Source organism: Cryptomeria japonica, chromosome 10 (assembly GCF_030272615.1).
Source record: "Cryptomeria japonica chromosome 10, Sugi_1.0, whole genome shotgun sequence".
Classification (NCBI taxonomy): domain Eukaryota; kingdom Viridiplantae; phylum Streptophyta; class Pinopsida; order Cupressales; family Cupressaceae; genus Cryptomeria; species Cryptomeria japonica.
The window spans coordinates 659352169-659370107 of record NC_081414.1 but is presented as its reverse complement, the minus strand read 5'-3'; the positions used below and the strand labels follow the sequence as shown (position 1 = coordinate 659370107).

Below are 17939 nucleotides of genomic sequence, written 5' to 3'. Positions count from 1 at the left end.
ATAGAAGCATATAAAATAGTGTGTTTTCCAGAAAGCCTCTGGACATCGAACATGCAAATGACCTGCTTGTTTTAAAGATATATAAGTTGGATACACTCATAAATCATAATAGATACCTGTATGCTAGTGCGAAAGGATTTAACAGATAATGCAATAAGTCCAGACACAAGTTACCAATGATTGCATTTATTTATTGAAACTTGCAATCATATAATGTAAAAGAAAATACCATGAATAGGTTATAAGAATGCATAACCATGAGGATAATCACAATAATTACTATAGCAAAAACATTTGGGTATATCTAGTAATCCATCTCTCCAACACAGCCTGATTACAAGTGAATAAAAAAAGTAATCAAGTGTCGTACATAGTTCTGGTTCCCAATCCTTTAGGTGAATCAGTATCTCTCCAATACTCTTACCTGGTCCCTGAGTTCATATCCAGCATTTCCTCTTCTACAAAAGATTATCAGATAAACCAAGGGAAAACAAAGTAATCCCAAATTTAAACACTACTGTCTGAATGAAAAGGAAACATGAAAAATGCATCCCAAACCAGTGAAATGCAATCATATATATGTCATTGATTATATTAATGTTCGATAGAAAACACGAGGAATTGAGATGTCAATGTAATAAACATGAGGCTCCAGATGCATATCTCTTACATCATGCTGCATGATCTGGGATAAAAGCTCACTGGTGACAATGAGTCTTAAAACATATAGATATATTATATAGGTTTAGGGCACAAGACAATGCATTTATGCAATCTGATCAAGAACTGCCTTACATTGAAAACAAAATTTTAAAAATGGCTTCACGGCCATGCCTGTACCAAAAATCCCTTTTAATAATAATCATTTCAAGATGAACTCATCCAAACCACAGAGAGCTCAAACCCTAGATCTTAAGTTGCATCACTTTGTAGGGGCAGACATTTTCATATCTTTAAATGCTTGAAACATGTGAAGAATGAGCCAAGAAATTTTAAGTTTAATTAGACAAACAAAACCCTATGGCTCATCAGAGGCAAGAAATAAATTCCTTGGAGAAAACTCCACATAAGTATTCTGAAATAAGGTTCACTCACTGTGTTCTCTTCCTCGATCGGTTTTGCTGCAACGTTGGGAAAGCAAGTGGAACTGGAAGAGTTATTTTATGGCTACCTTTTGATTTCTGTGACTTACAGCCTAGTTCTTGATAACGAGATACCAGATCATTCATCGTTATTTTCAAATCCTTTGCGATATCCAATGGTTCGGTTTCAAAACCATCTGCTATAATAGTGAGGACAAGGATATAACTGCTAAGCAGGTCCCTCTTCTCTCTTGGTATGTTTCCTTTTGTATCTGAAAATAGCTTCAAAAATTTAGCAAGGGTAACACCAGGAATTCTCGATGATTCCATCAGATGTGATGTGCCTTTGTCATCTCTGTCATTCTCGAGTGTGGTCCTTGCCCTTAGTAGCTGTTTGATAGCAGAAACTGGCATGGCCTTGAAATTAAGAAGATGAGTTATATATGAGAACACATGAGCAAGTCTATCCAATTGTTCCCCAGTCTGCACAAAAAGCAGAAATATGTTAAAGTATACAATCACCCATTATAGATAAAGGCTGGAGAAAGGTTGAAAGCATAGCAGCCATGCGGCATCTATGTTCTTCATAGAAGCAATTGACTGTTTAATGACTTGACAGAACAAATCCAAAAAGGTGAGATCACATTCAAATGCAAATTCCCAACATAAGAATAGCCAAAAAAGCCAATAAACAATCAGATCAAAACCTTGTGCACATTAATCCACTGATAACCCTACTCAAGGATGATAGTAATATGTCTAGATTTAAAGCATTTAAACTTTCTAATTATTTAATATACCATATGTTAGAACAGTTTTGTATATACTGATGTAGAAAATAAATGCACAATCCTAAAGCATAACTAATCATGAACTGACAATTGGTTGCCCATCGCTCTCAATTTAGTGTATTCATTAATTTTATTCTGATCTAATTTCTAAATGCATTGCAATATTCTCTCTCCATTTTCTAACTGAATCTTCTATTCCATCTATATTTGATTTTCTCATGTAGAGTTTGTGTGTGTGATCCACAAACAACATTATGTTCTAACAGGTAATAGTAAGGGAGGGTGCATCTTTTAGTGTAATGACCCCTTCTCCGCAGTGATTAGTTATGTTGGCCGTTAGCCTAGTTCGGAGGCCCGTAGGCTAGTCGGGGGCAGAAATTAGGGTTTCCTATTTTCTAGGAGGATTCTTTGGTGTTTTCAGGGGCTATATGTGGGAGTTTGACAGTTTGGATTCTGGATTCCTTCTGGGTTTTCAGAGAGCTTCAGAATGGTTTGACATGCATCTGCATTGGGTGACTTTTACAAGACTTACTATTTTTAGTAAGTGCGACGACTGCTCTGAATGTGGTTAAAATCACTTTGGAAACACTTACTATTTTTAGCAATATGCTATTTTTAGCAATATGCTATTTTTAGCAATATGCTATTTTTAGTAAGTACTATTTTTAGCAGTTCTAATTTTAGCAAGATGTCAACAGGCTTGTTCAGATGGCTATTTCCGACAGGTCAGTTTGAGCAGTTGGTCTTCCCTCATCTTTTTGGTGCTATTCTTGGCAAGGGTTCATCAACTTAGTTTAGTGACTATTTCTGGCAAGGCAATTCTCTCAGCTTGTTTCCCCATATCCCTGGAGCTTGTTTTGGCAGGTTCAGTATTTGATGAAAAATGGTGTTTTAAATTAAATTATAACTTAAGGCAAAGGTTGGACGATTCATTTAAAAGGGGTTGCTTAAGTTATATTGATATATAAGTCTTTACCTTAATTATATATTGGGTGATTTATTGTTGAGGAAAAATACTTTATAAAGTGAAATATTAATACAGCGAGATGGACGCCTTATGGAGAAATAAGTTAATTTTATAATATATTTCACTTATCTACCTTGGATGCCACATTATGATTTTATTGTCATTTTTATAAAGAATATTTGCTCCTATGAGAAGGTCGATTTGGAGAAAGGATAAATGAAATGTAATTTCAAAATAATGTGAAGTGAATGTGCATTTGGATTTGGCGTTCATTTGGAGGGAATGTGAATTTGAATTTGAGCCCTCAAAATCTATAAATGAGAGTGTTGGGCTTCTCATTTGGTATCGCAGACAATTTACACTGTTATATTGTCGGATTGACTCCAGACAATCTTCAAGGGTGAATACCTCCTAGGGCTCTTGACAGACTTCGAGTGTGAGACATCACTCCTAGTTGTGATTGGATCTTCTAAATGTGTGGTTTGATTTTAGTGTGCATTTTCAGATTTCCAGTGGTGTGGATTTCAGTGTTGCTGGTTTTTGGTGTGGCTGTAGCACGTTTTAGCTCATAACTCTCAGTTTGTGTGTCAGATCATTCTGGGTAGTGGCTCGTTCTCTTCCTATGCCACAGGCGATCAAGTTTATAAGTTTGTAGAGCTTAATGTTGAGTATTTATTTTTTAAATGCAAATCGTAGTCTTTCCTAGTCGTACTATGCTGGGTTGCTTGGGAATGCGTGCATAAATTCATTTGGGGGTTTTGGGTGCAGTTTGTTGGTTCTAATCTCATCGCCTGTCTTGCATCTCTCATTTGCATCCATTTGGGGGTAATCCCGTTGAGTGTGAATAGAGTTACGAGCATTTTTGTGAGTTTCTAAGCTGCTGGTCTGTGTGTTTCCAGCACATGGGTTGCATATCAAAATCTGAAAAATTGTTAGTTTGGAGTGTTTCCTTGTGTGGAGTTGGTTTTAGAGTGTGTGGGATCTTTGGAGTGTGTTTAGAAATAAGTTGAGTGTGTGGGGAGTGATTTAGAAGTGTTTGTGAGGATTTTAATGTTGCTGGTCTGTATTTCCAACCTGTTGTTCATTCATATCAGATTTAGTTTTTGGGGGGTTGAAGTTGGTTTTCAGGTGTGTGAGTCTATGGGTGTGGTGTGAAGAGTCTTGGTAATAAGTTGCAGCTGTTAGTTTGGGTTTTGACATTTGAATATCCATGATGAATCATATTGTAATGCTTGTTAGTAGTACTAACAGCAATTTATTTGAACTCTCTTAGTCCCACTGCATAAGTGGAAGAGGCTGGCCTTGCCGCCTAGTTTGGACAATGATTCTAGTAATTTTGTAATCCATGTTTGCATTGTAAAGCTGATTGGTAGTACTAACAGCTATATACTTGGATTGTTGTTCTTTGGCCCATTGCATAAATGGAAGAGGCTGGCTTGCCGCCTTCTTATCTATTGTAATTCAGTCCTCCCGCTGAATAAGCGGTTGAGTTGATTGTAATCTCATTTTCAGTCCTCCTGCTGAATAAGCGGTGGAGTTGATTGCTATTTCATTTCTAGTCCTCCTGCTGCATAAGCGGTAGAGTGATTGTTCTTCAGTTCTTCCATCATCTTTGGCTGCTTTACCGCCAAGTGATTTTTAATATTCTCCATATCCTGCTGAAAAGTGGAAGGGGCTGGCTTGCCACCCAAGCATTGTATTATTTCCAGTTATTTGAAGCTAACAATCCCCTCAACACCGTATACTCTCACCTTCCCATATTGGGCACTTGGTGATCAGAAAGTGGAAGGGTTACAGTTTCAGCATTATTGTATCTTCATTTAATAACCTTAACAGGTTCTTGTTGTGATTGTAACTGGAAATAAATTGAAAAAAAATTGTGGGGATATTACATTTAGCCTTGTGGCTAATCCTTAATTGACAATTGGTTGTCCATCTCTCTGAATCAAACGTAATCACTAATTTCATCATCTGATATAATTTCTAAATGTACAGCAATCTTCTCTCTCCATCTATGTTTGATTTTCTTGTGTTATTAGCTTATTAGACCTGTGTGTCAATTTTGATGAAGGAAGCGAGTGTATTGGGGAAGAATAAGAGATGCTTTTGGCTTCTGTAAGAAACCACCATTTCTGTCTGGGAGCAAACATCCAACCACTGGTTCCAAGAAGCGGCAGTTTCGTAACCACTACTATGATGAAAGCAGCAGTGTCATCCCGTGGCACAGAAACAGCCAGTAGCATTCCAAATTCTTTGTTTTTCCTCTAACTTGCATCCCTGCAACTTCTGTGCAGCCTAGTAAAAGCATCAATAATCACAATCACTGTAATTGGGAAACAAGCAGTGGGGAGATACAATCACAAGTGTCCAAGAGATCTATTGGTTGAAGAATTCAGTCATATTGACAGCTAAGTAAGCTGTAGCAAAACAAAGAGGGAAACGTAAGAGTTAGAAATTGATCTTTGGAATTAAACACTGAAAGTTCTTGTTTCTTGAACTCCCAAGAAGCCTAAGATTGTAATTGGATTGGAGATGGTGGACAAAGAGGCCATCAGACCTCGCTCTTGCAAGAGTTTTCTCCAAAGATGCAGGTTTCTCCAGGGTAATCCTCATCTCTTTCTTTCTCTTACTTTCTCTTGTTCCTCATGATCAGTTGTTTATTTGTGGAAAGTTGGGACTGATTTAGTCAATGGCTGAGGAGTTGTTGACTTTTCTAAAAGACATTTAAGCATGGGAAGAGATGCAGAACCTCTGGATGCTAGGTTCCTCAAGTTAGAAGTTGATGTAGCAAGCATATCTTTGTCATGCCCCCGCCATAAGGACAATATCAATGCCCAAGAAAAACATCTTATTTCTAAGACTTCATGATATTCTATACTATGCCGAAGATTACAAGAAGAATGAGCAATCAGACAGCAACTGAATAAGGATGGCAATGAGCGTAAGTAATCACTTGGAGGACAGTGATTAATAGAAGCAACAATATATTAGACAGCAATTCTATTTTTGAAAGAGCGATGATTAATATAAAGGAAACAACACTGTTATTATGCTAACAGCAATCAATAACTAACAGCGATTAAGACACTTAAAGCAACGATTGGTTTGGGTTATAAAGAGGCATTGTTAAGAAAGGTTGTGACCATCCCTTAGGACAGCACCTTCCATAAGTTGTCTCTCTTCAAGAGACATGAAGCTATAAAGGCATAAGATCACAATGGAGGAAGGCATCAAGGAAACCAATTCAATTAGCATCGGCACTCATAAAGAGTAGATCAGTTCCTGAAATTCAGCAATCGGGCACATAGATCAGATCAGAAATTACTATTTCTTGCAGGCAATAGCATTCTTGTTCATTTGTGGTATGCATGAGTATATATTTGTTATGCATGCTTAGTATATGCAATGTGGATTAATGTTATCATATACATCTATGCTCTTTAATTAGCTCTTACTGGATGCTAATAAACTTCTTAAGCTTCTTAATTTATCCCCATAAGCAATCATACAGGAATGGAAGGAAACATGTTAGGGAGAGGTGATAGACATGAGTTCCCCCGAATTCAGTAAGCCACTTGTTGATGTGTTTTTATGCACAATCGAACACAGAATAAAATACCAAGGTATCTTATCCTCTCTTGAACAAAATCTTCCCAAATGCTAAACTATGTGATCAATTGGAAGACTCCAAGGTTCCGAAATGTCAAGTCTTGACTCGTGGATAAGCTTAATAGTTGATGTGATGATGCTAGAATCACAAGGGGCCTTACATTGAATAAATTTTGCTGGAACTTGATCGTCTAATATTGCAATCTTGTAATGCTTTTGTTAATGTTGTAGCTGTGGTTGAACTCCTTCACATCGACCCATGCAATCTAAATGTCTATTTGGCTTGTCGGCCATAGACATTTTGATGTGGCGTCTTATACATTAATATTTGTTAAGCGGTTAACAAAATGTGGTTAGTGTTCTTCCCCGCCACCTTTGGATGAGTCGTGCCTCTTGCTTAACCCATCCGTCACCCTTGATGAAGGGCCATGATGCTTTGGAGGAAACACGATGATCTTGGAAGAAGCCGACTTTTCATGGAGAGTCTTCATGTCGGGTATAAGGAGGATCCTTTCCTCTTGCATTTGATACACAATCGATTGATGTGAAAAGATTCTCGAATAAGAAGGGCAGAGCGATATATACACAGATCAGAAGACATACATGCAGATCGGGTCTTCACTACAACAAGACACATAAGCATATCAATATTATCTTCAGCATCGTGGATATTATCTTCTACTCAGGTTTTCACCTTCTCCGACAACTACTCAATGAACATGGGCTTGTTCAGTGATACTGCAGCATACGGATTTGTGAATATGGCGGATGCATGTTGCGGACAAGGAAGCTACAGTGGTGTCGGCCTTTGCACTGCGGATTTGTAAAGACCCGATATTATCTATAGCACTATCGTGTTGTATGCACTATTCATATTGGATATATATATATATATATATATATATTGGAGATATAATTTGCGTGCTAGGGGTAGACGATAACAGTATATCGTCCATGGTTGGGACGGCAACAATAACGTGAATCATTGCTCGTGGTTAATCGAGCACACCCTATGGTTACTGTGCATGGTCATCTTCTTGTGTTCCTAGTATTGTAAGAAAACTCAACAGCTTTCTCTCCTAAACTAACTCGGAAAAAAAAAAAAGACAAGGGGAAGGGTTTAGAGAGACTAATCTACTCCTAGGAATGTAAGGGACAATGAACGATTGGGTAAAACTCAACTAAGCTCTGCTTCGCCATCAACGAACAACTCCACAAAGCTAGTGCAATCTTCTAAGGTAAATTTATGGATGTTCAAATTACTACCATCAAGACAATGCATACAAATGGAAAAGCAATAATTGAAGTTAAGCTCAATTCTAATTCCAATTGACCACACAAGGCAAACTTACAATCAGCAAAAAGCTAGTGGTATGGATAAACAAATTCATCATTAATCATTCATAATTCCTTTCATTAATCTAATCAACATAAAAGCAAATGAGAATTGGAAACCACGCAACTTGTTTAACAACGCATTTCACCATATCTTTAATGAAAAAAGTATTATTCATTTGCAAGCCTTAGCAACAATTTCTTCTTCTCCTACTCTACTCTACTCTAACTTCTAATGATTTAACTACTAACCATCTTCTACTCTTCTACTGCTAACTATTAACCTCTACAAATGAGAGAGTTGAGTCTTATATAGAGGTCTCATTATAATGAATGGCTTAGATTGATTCACAACCAATGGCCAAGATCGAAAGATACAAACCCTAATTAGGGTTTGTTACAACCATCATTACATTGGCCAATGAGAGAGGGTAGGTAAAATAAATAATATTTAATGTAGCGTCATGTGTCACCTATTCCCTCCTTGAATGAATGTTGACTTGGTACCCTTTGATTGAACGAATGGGGACTAGTATGCCACCTCAACTTGCCTTGTAGATTTGATTAACTTGTCCTTTTACCTCGAACAATCCCATCCTCGTGATTGGAAAATTTTCCCAATCTTGAAATATTTCCTTCCTTGGCACTCTTTGATATTGAAATTCCTTGATGTAGTTCCTGATTTCTTGATGTGAAATGCTTTGTGCTCATGCCCTAAACTTGTTTTCCTTCATTTGTTCGCCATCAAGGTGAAGTCTTCTTCATGTTTGATCTAGTCCACATCCTTGCCCTTGGAAATCCTCTTCCAATCTCCAAAATGTTGATCTTCCTCATTCGCATTTGTGATGTTGTCCTTGCAATATGCTTGTCATCTTGGAGCTGGTCCTTCATCACGTGTTGCCTTGAAGTGTTGAGCCCCTAGTATTCCCTGCAAGTTGCTTCCTCTTTCACCTCAAGCCTTGATCATCTTGAGTCCCTTCCTTGTAGCAGACCTGCAAAACAAACAAACATTGAATCAAACACCAATAGGATAAACTTTATTTCAACCTTGGTGGAAAATCGATCATCACAAGGACAGATCAGTTCCTAAAACATCTGCATTATCTTTGTCCATTCCTCCACTCGGTGGAAATTTGATACCTGTAGGGACTACTTTGTTATTGATCTTCATTTGACTTGATTTGTCCCTTCCTTTGTAATTTTGCCCTCGAGTGGAAATCTGACCCCCAAGGGGACTCATTGTCCTTGAAAATTTTGTGTTGGTTTGATCATCATTTGATGGAGTGGAAGTTCTAACCTCATCAGGACACTTCAATGTTCCTTACTTTTTCCTTATTTCTGATGGGTAAGTTGATTGTTAATTTCCCAGAATTAACTTTGGTTCTGATTTCAATCAGAAAATTGGAACTACGTAACATAATTCTGGAAAATACAAAGGATTTGATCAAAATCTGGAAAATTTGTTCTCAGAAAGCCTGATTTTCAGACTTAGGATAAGTCTGATTGCAATAAATAAATCTGAAGACACCCTTGTAAACTCAGAAAATGACGTGTTCGATGCAATCTCAGGTCTGATTTCTAAGTATAAAGTCTGAGGACACCCCTGAAAATGGTTGATTTAAGTGCTGGAAAGTTATCTCAGATTTGCTTTTCTGAGCACCAAGTTTGAATACACACTCCAAGGTCTGGAAATGAATAATTTCAGAGTCTTTATGATGTTCCAGGTCTGATGGTTGTCTGAAAATACCCCTGCAACTTAACTTCAATGGCTGGGAAGAATGTCAATCATGGTGCCACACCAACATGCACTGCAATTCGTCCTCAATTGACTGAAAATGAACATGTTTTGGCTTAGATAATGGCTGGGCACAATGTCTTTAGTCTGAGAATGATAGCGGGAGATGATGTTTCAGACCTGGACTAGCAATGTCACTCCCCTATAATGCTCACAATCCCCTCCAATGATGGCGCCCTTGGTGTTTTGATGCGACTTTGGTCTTGGATGGCTAGGAATGACCACGTCTTGGCACAAGAATGAGAGCTGGGAATAAAGTTTGCAAATAAATGATGGCTGGAAATGTTATTTCAGTCTTCAATCAGCCATGGTGCCTCTCCTTTCAGCTCAGCAACCTTCAACCATGAGGCAAATGATACCTTAGATAAAATCGCCCCTTACTCCAGCAATGGCGAACTTCAAATCAGCTCCCTCAGCGCCTTGAATCACTTTATAATAAAATATAAGGGGCTGGACTGTGTTTTTATTCATGGTTTTACCATGAAAAGTCACCACAACCAACGTGGGATTAAAATTTGCCTTTACCAGCCACAAGGGAAAATTGACATGCATTGGGATTCAACACTTGGCACATTTTCGTTTGCTTGATCATTAAATATATGTGGTAGGGGAGAATCGGTCTTCATTGGGACACATTTGTCTTTAAAATTCCACTTAAATTCAATCTTCCAGCCACCTATGGAAAATTGATCCCCGTTGGGACCAATAATCCTCATTAAAATTTGCCCAACTTGCACATTTTAGCCTTGGGGGGAAAATCGACCCTCATCTAGACAAGTTATTGTTGTCATTTAATTCATTTTCACTTCAAACTCCACTCCAAGGGAAAAATTGATGGCCATCTGGACACATAAGTTTGATCATCTCGCGTAAAAATACTCCCCAATGGAAAAACATCCTTCATCTGGACTCAAAAATCTCATTAAAACTTGTCAACTTCACCAAATGCCTTCCAAGGGAAATTCGAACTCCATCTGAACAATAAAATTTCATTAAAACTCGTCAATTCTTCCCAGTGGAAAAATGCAGCTCATCGGGACAACATAATCTTATCCACACTTAACTTCGTCTCGCTCATTTTCTTCCTCTGGTGGAGATTCGAACCTCATCTAGACAAATCATAGCACTTAACTTAGTCACTTTACCCCTGGTGGAAAAACGTAGCCCATCGGCACAGCTGTAGTGGAGAATCCAAACGCATCGAGAATTTCCCAACAAACACTTAAAACTCAGTGCAAATTCTATTTCCATCGAGACAAAGTCCACTCATGCCTTAAAAACTCAGTGGAAAAACGTCTCCCGTCAGGATTTCCCTTAATTTCATGGGAGAAAAACGTCTTCCATTGGGACTATGATGATTTACACGCTGTAAAAGCCCAAACTTATCAAATTTTATCATTTCACTCAGTGGAAATTCTATTTCCATTGGGACTTTTAACACACTAGCAAGATTTGAGGGGTGGGAAACCAGAATCCATCAGGGTTTTGTGCATGCCGACTTAACTTAACCTCCTAGGAGTGGAAAAACGATTCCCATATGGACTTTTGACACACTAGCACAAAATAACATCGATTTGCAACACTTTATCATTTTACGCTAACATTTTATGGCAAAATTGAAATTCAATGCTTAGCTAGAATAAATCAAAACTCTAAGGCAACCTGACACTTAGGATCATTTTAACAATTTTTGAACAGCCTTTTGCATTTTGACATGACACCCTCTCATAAGCAAAGGCTAAAACTAGGAAACTACGCAAAACATCTACCCTAAAAAGCAAAGAATGGGGGTCCCCATTTGCAATGGGCCAATGTGTGAAAACATCACAACACCACCCCAAGAGATGGAATCATCAAGGTGGATGTTCTTGCCGCTTGTAGGCCAAGGGGCAAGTTGTCTTGGTTAGGTGTTGTGCACTCTTGGCCTTAAATGGGCTGAATAGTCTTCCTCTGCGCCCCGGGTTCCCTCAAATTAAGTAGGCCACCACAAGGGATGGATCATCATGATGGATGTTCCTACCAATTGTGCGCCAAGGGGCTGAACATTAACTAGGCACCCCTTTGTGGATTTCCACTCCAAACCCTAAATGTAATTAATTATGGGAAGTGGAACATTGGATGGTTATTGCATGATTTATTATATTAAATAACATGATTATTGCTATGTATATGCGTATATTGCTGATTGGATCCCTCACCCTAAATAGAAATAATTGGTCTTACGAATTATATTTCAAATTTTATCTAACATGGTTGCAGGACCTAAACCAAGATTTATGTTGATAATTGTACTACATTTCCTTTTCAATTGAATTTGTGATTTTAGGGCAAGATACAGGATCCTCCCAAAAGGGGGCATTGCAATTGGTATCAGAGCTTCATTCCTGCCAGCCTGAAGGCCGAAAGCTAGTTGATGCAACGTAGCCAAAGAGTTCAAAGAGCCTTCGAGAGGGAAAAGAAGAAACTTGTATCCACCAATAACTTCACTCAAAACAATACAACGAGCAAACAAATGGGATACGAATTGAGGGCCTTCGTGGAACACAACAAACAAACAACTCAAGCTATCACAGAGCAAAATGAGAGAATAACACAACCACTTCTCCAAGCCATCCAAAATATGAACAACAATAACAACTCAACCAAACCAATGGAAGGGATGACAACTCTAATCATTTTGAAAATAATAAAATCCCACTAAGGTCAGCTAGACCCCCCTTTATACCTAGAGAAGGGCCAACTAGAGAGGAAGAAGAAATTAATGAACCAAATCATAACTTAGAGAAGCTTGCCAAATCATATTGAAGACTGGACCCGAAAACTAGGAGAAACATTCCATTTAAGGCAAGATCAAGAATTAACCCTAGAAGGGTAACAAGTCAACCTAACAAAATCTTACATCATAAAGTAGACAAAATAACTATTCCAAATTTTGATGGGTCGAGAATGGTCACTGCTCACTCATGGATTCAAAAATTAGATACAGGCCTATCTCTTAGCCCCATGATGGAAGAAGATGCCATCAGATTTGCCATCCTACATTTAGAAGGGGTTGCTCACGACTGGTGCCACCATGGTTTGGTTACACAATGCCATCAAAACATAACGTCTTATGATGGGTTCACCAGCAAACTCATCAAAAGATTTGATTGAAAGCATCCGCAGAGGCATTTCAAAGAATTAACCCAATTAAGGCAAGAAGGGACTGTGGAGGACTATATGATAGAATTCCAAAAGCTCTCTGTCACGGTCCCCAAAACAACCGAAAAAGAGACTCACATATCTATTTATTGAGAGGCTATCAGAATCTATTTGGGGTCTAGCAAGTGCCTTTGATCCTACCACCCTCCATGAGGCAATCCTAAAAGCCCTACAACTCGATACCACCAAAACAAAGGAAGAAGGTTACTCTAAAAATGTAGCATTAAAAGATAAACATTTATATGGAAAGGACGAGTGAAAAACAACATTTCTTTCTTAACAAGACCAAGAAAATTTTTGAAGGAAAAGTTTATGCTTCGAATACAAGATAAAATGGGAGTGTGGACATGTTTGTAAACAAGAAGAGAACCAAGAAAAAAGATTGTCTTTCAAGTGCAAAGATACATGGGAGCGTGGACATATCTGCTGCTTAAATGACCTTAAAAGGAAAAACTTGTGTTATAACTTATAAGTGCAAAGAAAATGGGAACCATGTCATATATGTGGGAAAACAAGCCAAGCACGTAATATAGAGGCACCTTTTTGTTGAAGTTAGGTAGCAACGATCAGATGACCCTAACCTTTCAAATGTCTAACTGGCCTTATGGCCTTAGACATTTGCATGTTTAATCTTTCTCTTCTATCCTTGCATTCTGATCATAGATCACTATACTGTATGATGATCGATTTAATCATCTATATAACTATCGAATCATACATGCTATCGATCCTATGTATAATTAGTAATAGCTTTATATTACTAAATATACATACAACCGATTGCATTTATATATATCAATCCGTATGTGCTATGATTAATATTGTTATCATTACATGTTATCGGCTAACTAATTATACCGATTGCAAATTGTGGTTAAACGTCACTTACTATTGATCGCTATTGATTGACATGGCTCCACATAGGAGTCACGACTCTATGTGGAGCTATGTCGGTTCCACATAGAGTCGTGACTCTATGCGGTCCACAAAAGCATAGATATATCGGCACTATCACATTGGGTGGTATATAGAGACAACAGTCAATACGATAAGGTGCAGTTGATATACGAAGGTGAAGATCAATATAAGTGCTGTCAATATCATTGATTGATATTATTACAAGAGCAATCGATATTCTGCAGATATATATAGTGTGATCAGCATTAAAGTAAATGCTGAAATATACGTATAGATATAACTGTGAATAATTCAAAATCAGAGATTAATCAAAATATCAGTAATAAAAATTCTGTAAATTGAAACATATAGAAATATAATATTGGATTAAATCTAAAGTGACAATAAAAATTTAAAATACCATATATATATAAATCTGATCAAAAATTTAACATGGTATCAGAGCCAGCATAGGAAAAAGATCAGATCAGATTTATATAGGCAAGTCTATCCCCTTTACATCCTAAAATTCTACAACTCCCTTCTATACATCAAAATGGTGAACGGTGTTAGATTTGAGGGTCGACTTGAAGGAGCTTCCAACTTTGTATCTTGGAAGTTTAGGATCATGCTTGCCTTAAGAGAAAACGAATTAGATGAATTCATAAAGAAAGCTATACCGGAATCAGAAGAAGAAAATAAAAAGCTTCAATGGATGAGAAAGAACAATAAAGCCATGAAGATGTTAGTTGACTCGGTGAAAGATCATATCGTGCCAATTATCTCCAAGATGGAGACTGCCTATGACATGTTCAAATCATTAGAGAACATGTATGAGATAAACAACACAAGCCAAGCTCTTGCCCTAAAGCAACAACTCCATCATGTAAAAATGATCAAGGGCGAATCTATCACCTCATACTTCATGAGGATAACAGAACTGAGAGACCAGCTCTCCACCATTGGTCACACAATTGAAAGTAAAGAGTTAACCATGTTAGCCCTCAATGGACTCCCTTCTTCTTGGGAATCATTCATTCAAGGGATAAGTGCACGATCTAGACTTCCTAAGTTTGATCGTCTAAAACTGATTGCATTCAAGAAGAGTCTAGATTGGTGATAAGAGGCATTGGCCAAAGCCATAAATGAAGATATTCATGTTCTTGCCTTGCACTCCTCAAAGATGAAAGGGCAAAAAGGATATTTCAAAAGGAAGAAAGCTGAGGAATCCAATGGTGCTCCTACATTCAAAAGAAGGATATTTCAGAAATCCAATGTTTTAGATGTGACAAATATGGGCACTATGCAATGCAATGTCCAACTAGGACTATGCCTCAAGCTTCCATTGCAGATGTTAGTGACACTCTTCCGCAAAAGAATTCAGCTGGATTCATATTCTGACTTGGAAGAGGTTATAGAGTTTTGAAGTTCTATTTGTGATGAAGAGATTGAAATTCAAGAGGAATATACAAAGGACTTTAGTGGAGATTCTGAGATTTCGCATTTTCATCTTTTTATAAAACAAATATTTACCTGTAGAAGTGCAACAGTTTACTTGTGAAAGCCATGGAGGCATTTGTGCAGATGATGATAGCATCTAGGGTTACAAAGCAAGTTGAGACAAGAAGGCTTTCCCAGTGAGAGGGAGCATACTGCAAGGAGATTTTGTTCTAAATCTCAGGATGGTCATATTCCTACCTAGGGCTCAATCTTATGACAGTAGATCCATGGTGGTTGTGGATCTAGCACTTTCGACTATATGAAAATCATACCAGATGATGAGAGTCTCCTGAAGCAAGATATCTTCCATGATTAGGACCATGTGAGCAGGGGATGCTTCCGTGACAGAGGGAGTAGCTAAGAGAATATGCTTCGATTGATATCCGAGGATCTTGATCATATTGATTCAGAGGGAGTGGACTATGTCAAGTTAATTTCTCTAGTGATCAATCAGAAGACTATGCTTCATGAGATGGAGTCTCATATATATAGGTTGGAAAGCCTTTACACTGACTCCTAGGTCATGAGGTTCCTGGATAGATGGAGACTTGGTGAGCTTGGAATACACCAAGAGTGATGCAGACTCCAACCTTGTATTTCATGAAAGGTCAAGGCATGTGGATATCAAGCGGAAAGGTATGTTATTCAATTGAGATATAGTACAGATGAACAAACTACAGATACCCTCACCAAGCCTCTCTCTAGAATAAAGTTTGCATACTTTTGAGGTAAGCTTGGTATGGTAGAAAATGTAGCCCTAGCTAAGATTGAGTCTTAGTAACATTGATTTGTTTTCAATAGTACTAATGTATTCTCTAAGATGTTTGATGTGTAATCTGATATGGTTCATGATTATCGTCATGTGTGTGACTCCATGACTTCATTGGTTCAGTGCTTGATGGGCCCTTGTGAACATTATTGGGAGGTGACGATCTCTCAATGATGAACACTTGTATATGTGATCTTTATTGTAAGGTGACAATCTTACAATATTGATTTTACCATCATGATGTATATCATGAGACATGATATCTGTGGATATGTCATGATGGTTGATATCTCTGTAAGTAATATCTGTCGATGGTGGATATCATGAGACATGATATCCGTGGATAAGCCATAATGGATGATATTACATAAAGAGATATTCATGGTGGATATTATGTGCAAAATATCCGTGTACATGCCATGATCTAATATCCTTAAAACGCCATAATGGTGGATATCATGAGACGTGATATCCGTGGATAAGCCATAATGGTGGATATTACATAAGGAGATAGTCATAGTGGATATTATGTGACGTAATATCCATGGACATGCCATGAAGTACTATCTATATGCCATAATGGTGGATATCATGAGACGTGATAACGGTGGACAAGCAATACCGGTGGATATTACATTAAGAGAATTATGGTGGATATCATGCAACATGATATCCGTGGACATGCCATAACACTTGATATCACAGTGAGGTAAAAAATTTCTCTCACACATATAGTGGAAGATATTATGTTTTTATCATCACAATGACGTGGTGTAACTTTTTGAAGGATAGATGGATTCCTCCCTAGCTAAGAGGGAGTGTTGAAGTTAGGTAGCATCGATTGGATGACCCTAACCTTTCAAATGCCTAACTAGCCTTACGGCCTTAGACATTTGCATGATTAATCTTTCTCTTCTATCATTGCATTCCGATCATAAATCAATATACTGTATGATGAACGATTTAATCATCTATATAACTATCGAATCATACATGCTATCGATCCTATGTATAATTAGTAATAGCTTTATATTACTAATTATACATAGCACCGATTGCATTTATATATATCAATCCGTATGTGCTATGATTAATATTGTTATCATTACATGTTGTCGGTTAAATAATTATACCGATTGCAAATTGTGGTTAAACGTCACTTATTATTGATCGCTATTGATTGACATGGCTCCACATAGGAGTCACAACTCTGTGGAACTATGTCGGTTCCACATAGAGCCACGACTCTATGCGGTCCACAAAAGCATAGATATATCGGCGCTATCACATTGGGTGGTATATAGAGACAACAGTCGATACGATAAGGTGCAGTCGATATACGAAGCTGAAGATCAATATAAGTGCTGTCAATATCATTGATTGATATTATTACAAGTGCAATCGATATTCTGCAGATATATATGGTGTGATCAGCATTAAAGTAAATGCTGAAATATACGTATAGATATAACTGTGAATAATTCAAAATCAGAGATTAATCAAAATATCAGTAATACAATTATATTCTGTAAATTGAAACATAGAGAAATATAATATTGGATTAAATCTAAAGAGACAATAAAAATTTAAAATACCACATATATATAAATCTGATCAAAAATTTAACACTTTTGACAAGGAAGCATGGGAGGAAGGACAGGAAAACCTTAATAAGAGAGTGCAATGAAGAAGAACAAGGAACCATAGCCACTATCTCAAGAGTATCCAAACACCAACCCTTTCAAATCCAAAGTACTCTAAAAGGACAAAATGTCAAAAAGTAATCACCCTTATTGATAGTGGAGCAACTAATAGCTTTAATGGCTAAAGACTGATTACTAGAATGAAAAAAGAAACAACAAACTTTAAGGGCATTAAGGTAGCCTTGGCTAATGGATCTACTATTCAATGCGCCAAGAAAATCCCACAACTAGATATCACCTTGGGAAAGCACCCCATCAAAGAAGATTTCTATGTTGTAAAATTAGATGTC

At 37.5% G+C, this 17939-nt stretch overlaps 1 protein-coding gene across 1 annotated transcript in view; it reads right to left on the bottom strand.

The window, feature by feature from the left end:
• Positions 1-561: 561 nt before the first annotated feature.
• Positions 562-17939, bottom strand: part of LOC131073368 (DNA-directed RNA polymerase I subunit rpa49) — a 32860-nt gene continuing 15482 nt past the window's right edge. Inside the window, exon 4 of the mRNA XM_058009784.2 lies at positions 562-1565. Within this exon, the coding sequence (XP_057865767.2) occupies positions 1092-1565 (474 nt within the window). The 3' untranslated portion in view covers positions 562-1091. The remainder of the gene's footprint in view (positions 1566-17939) is intronic.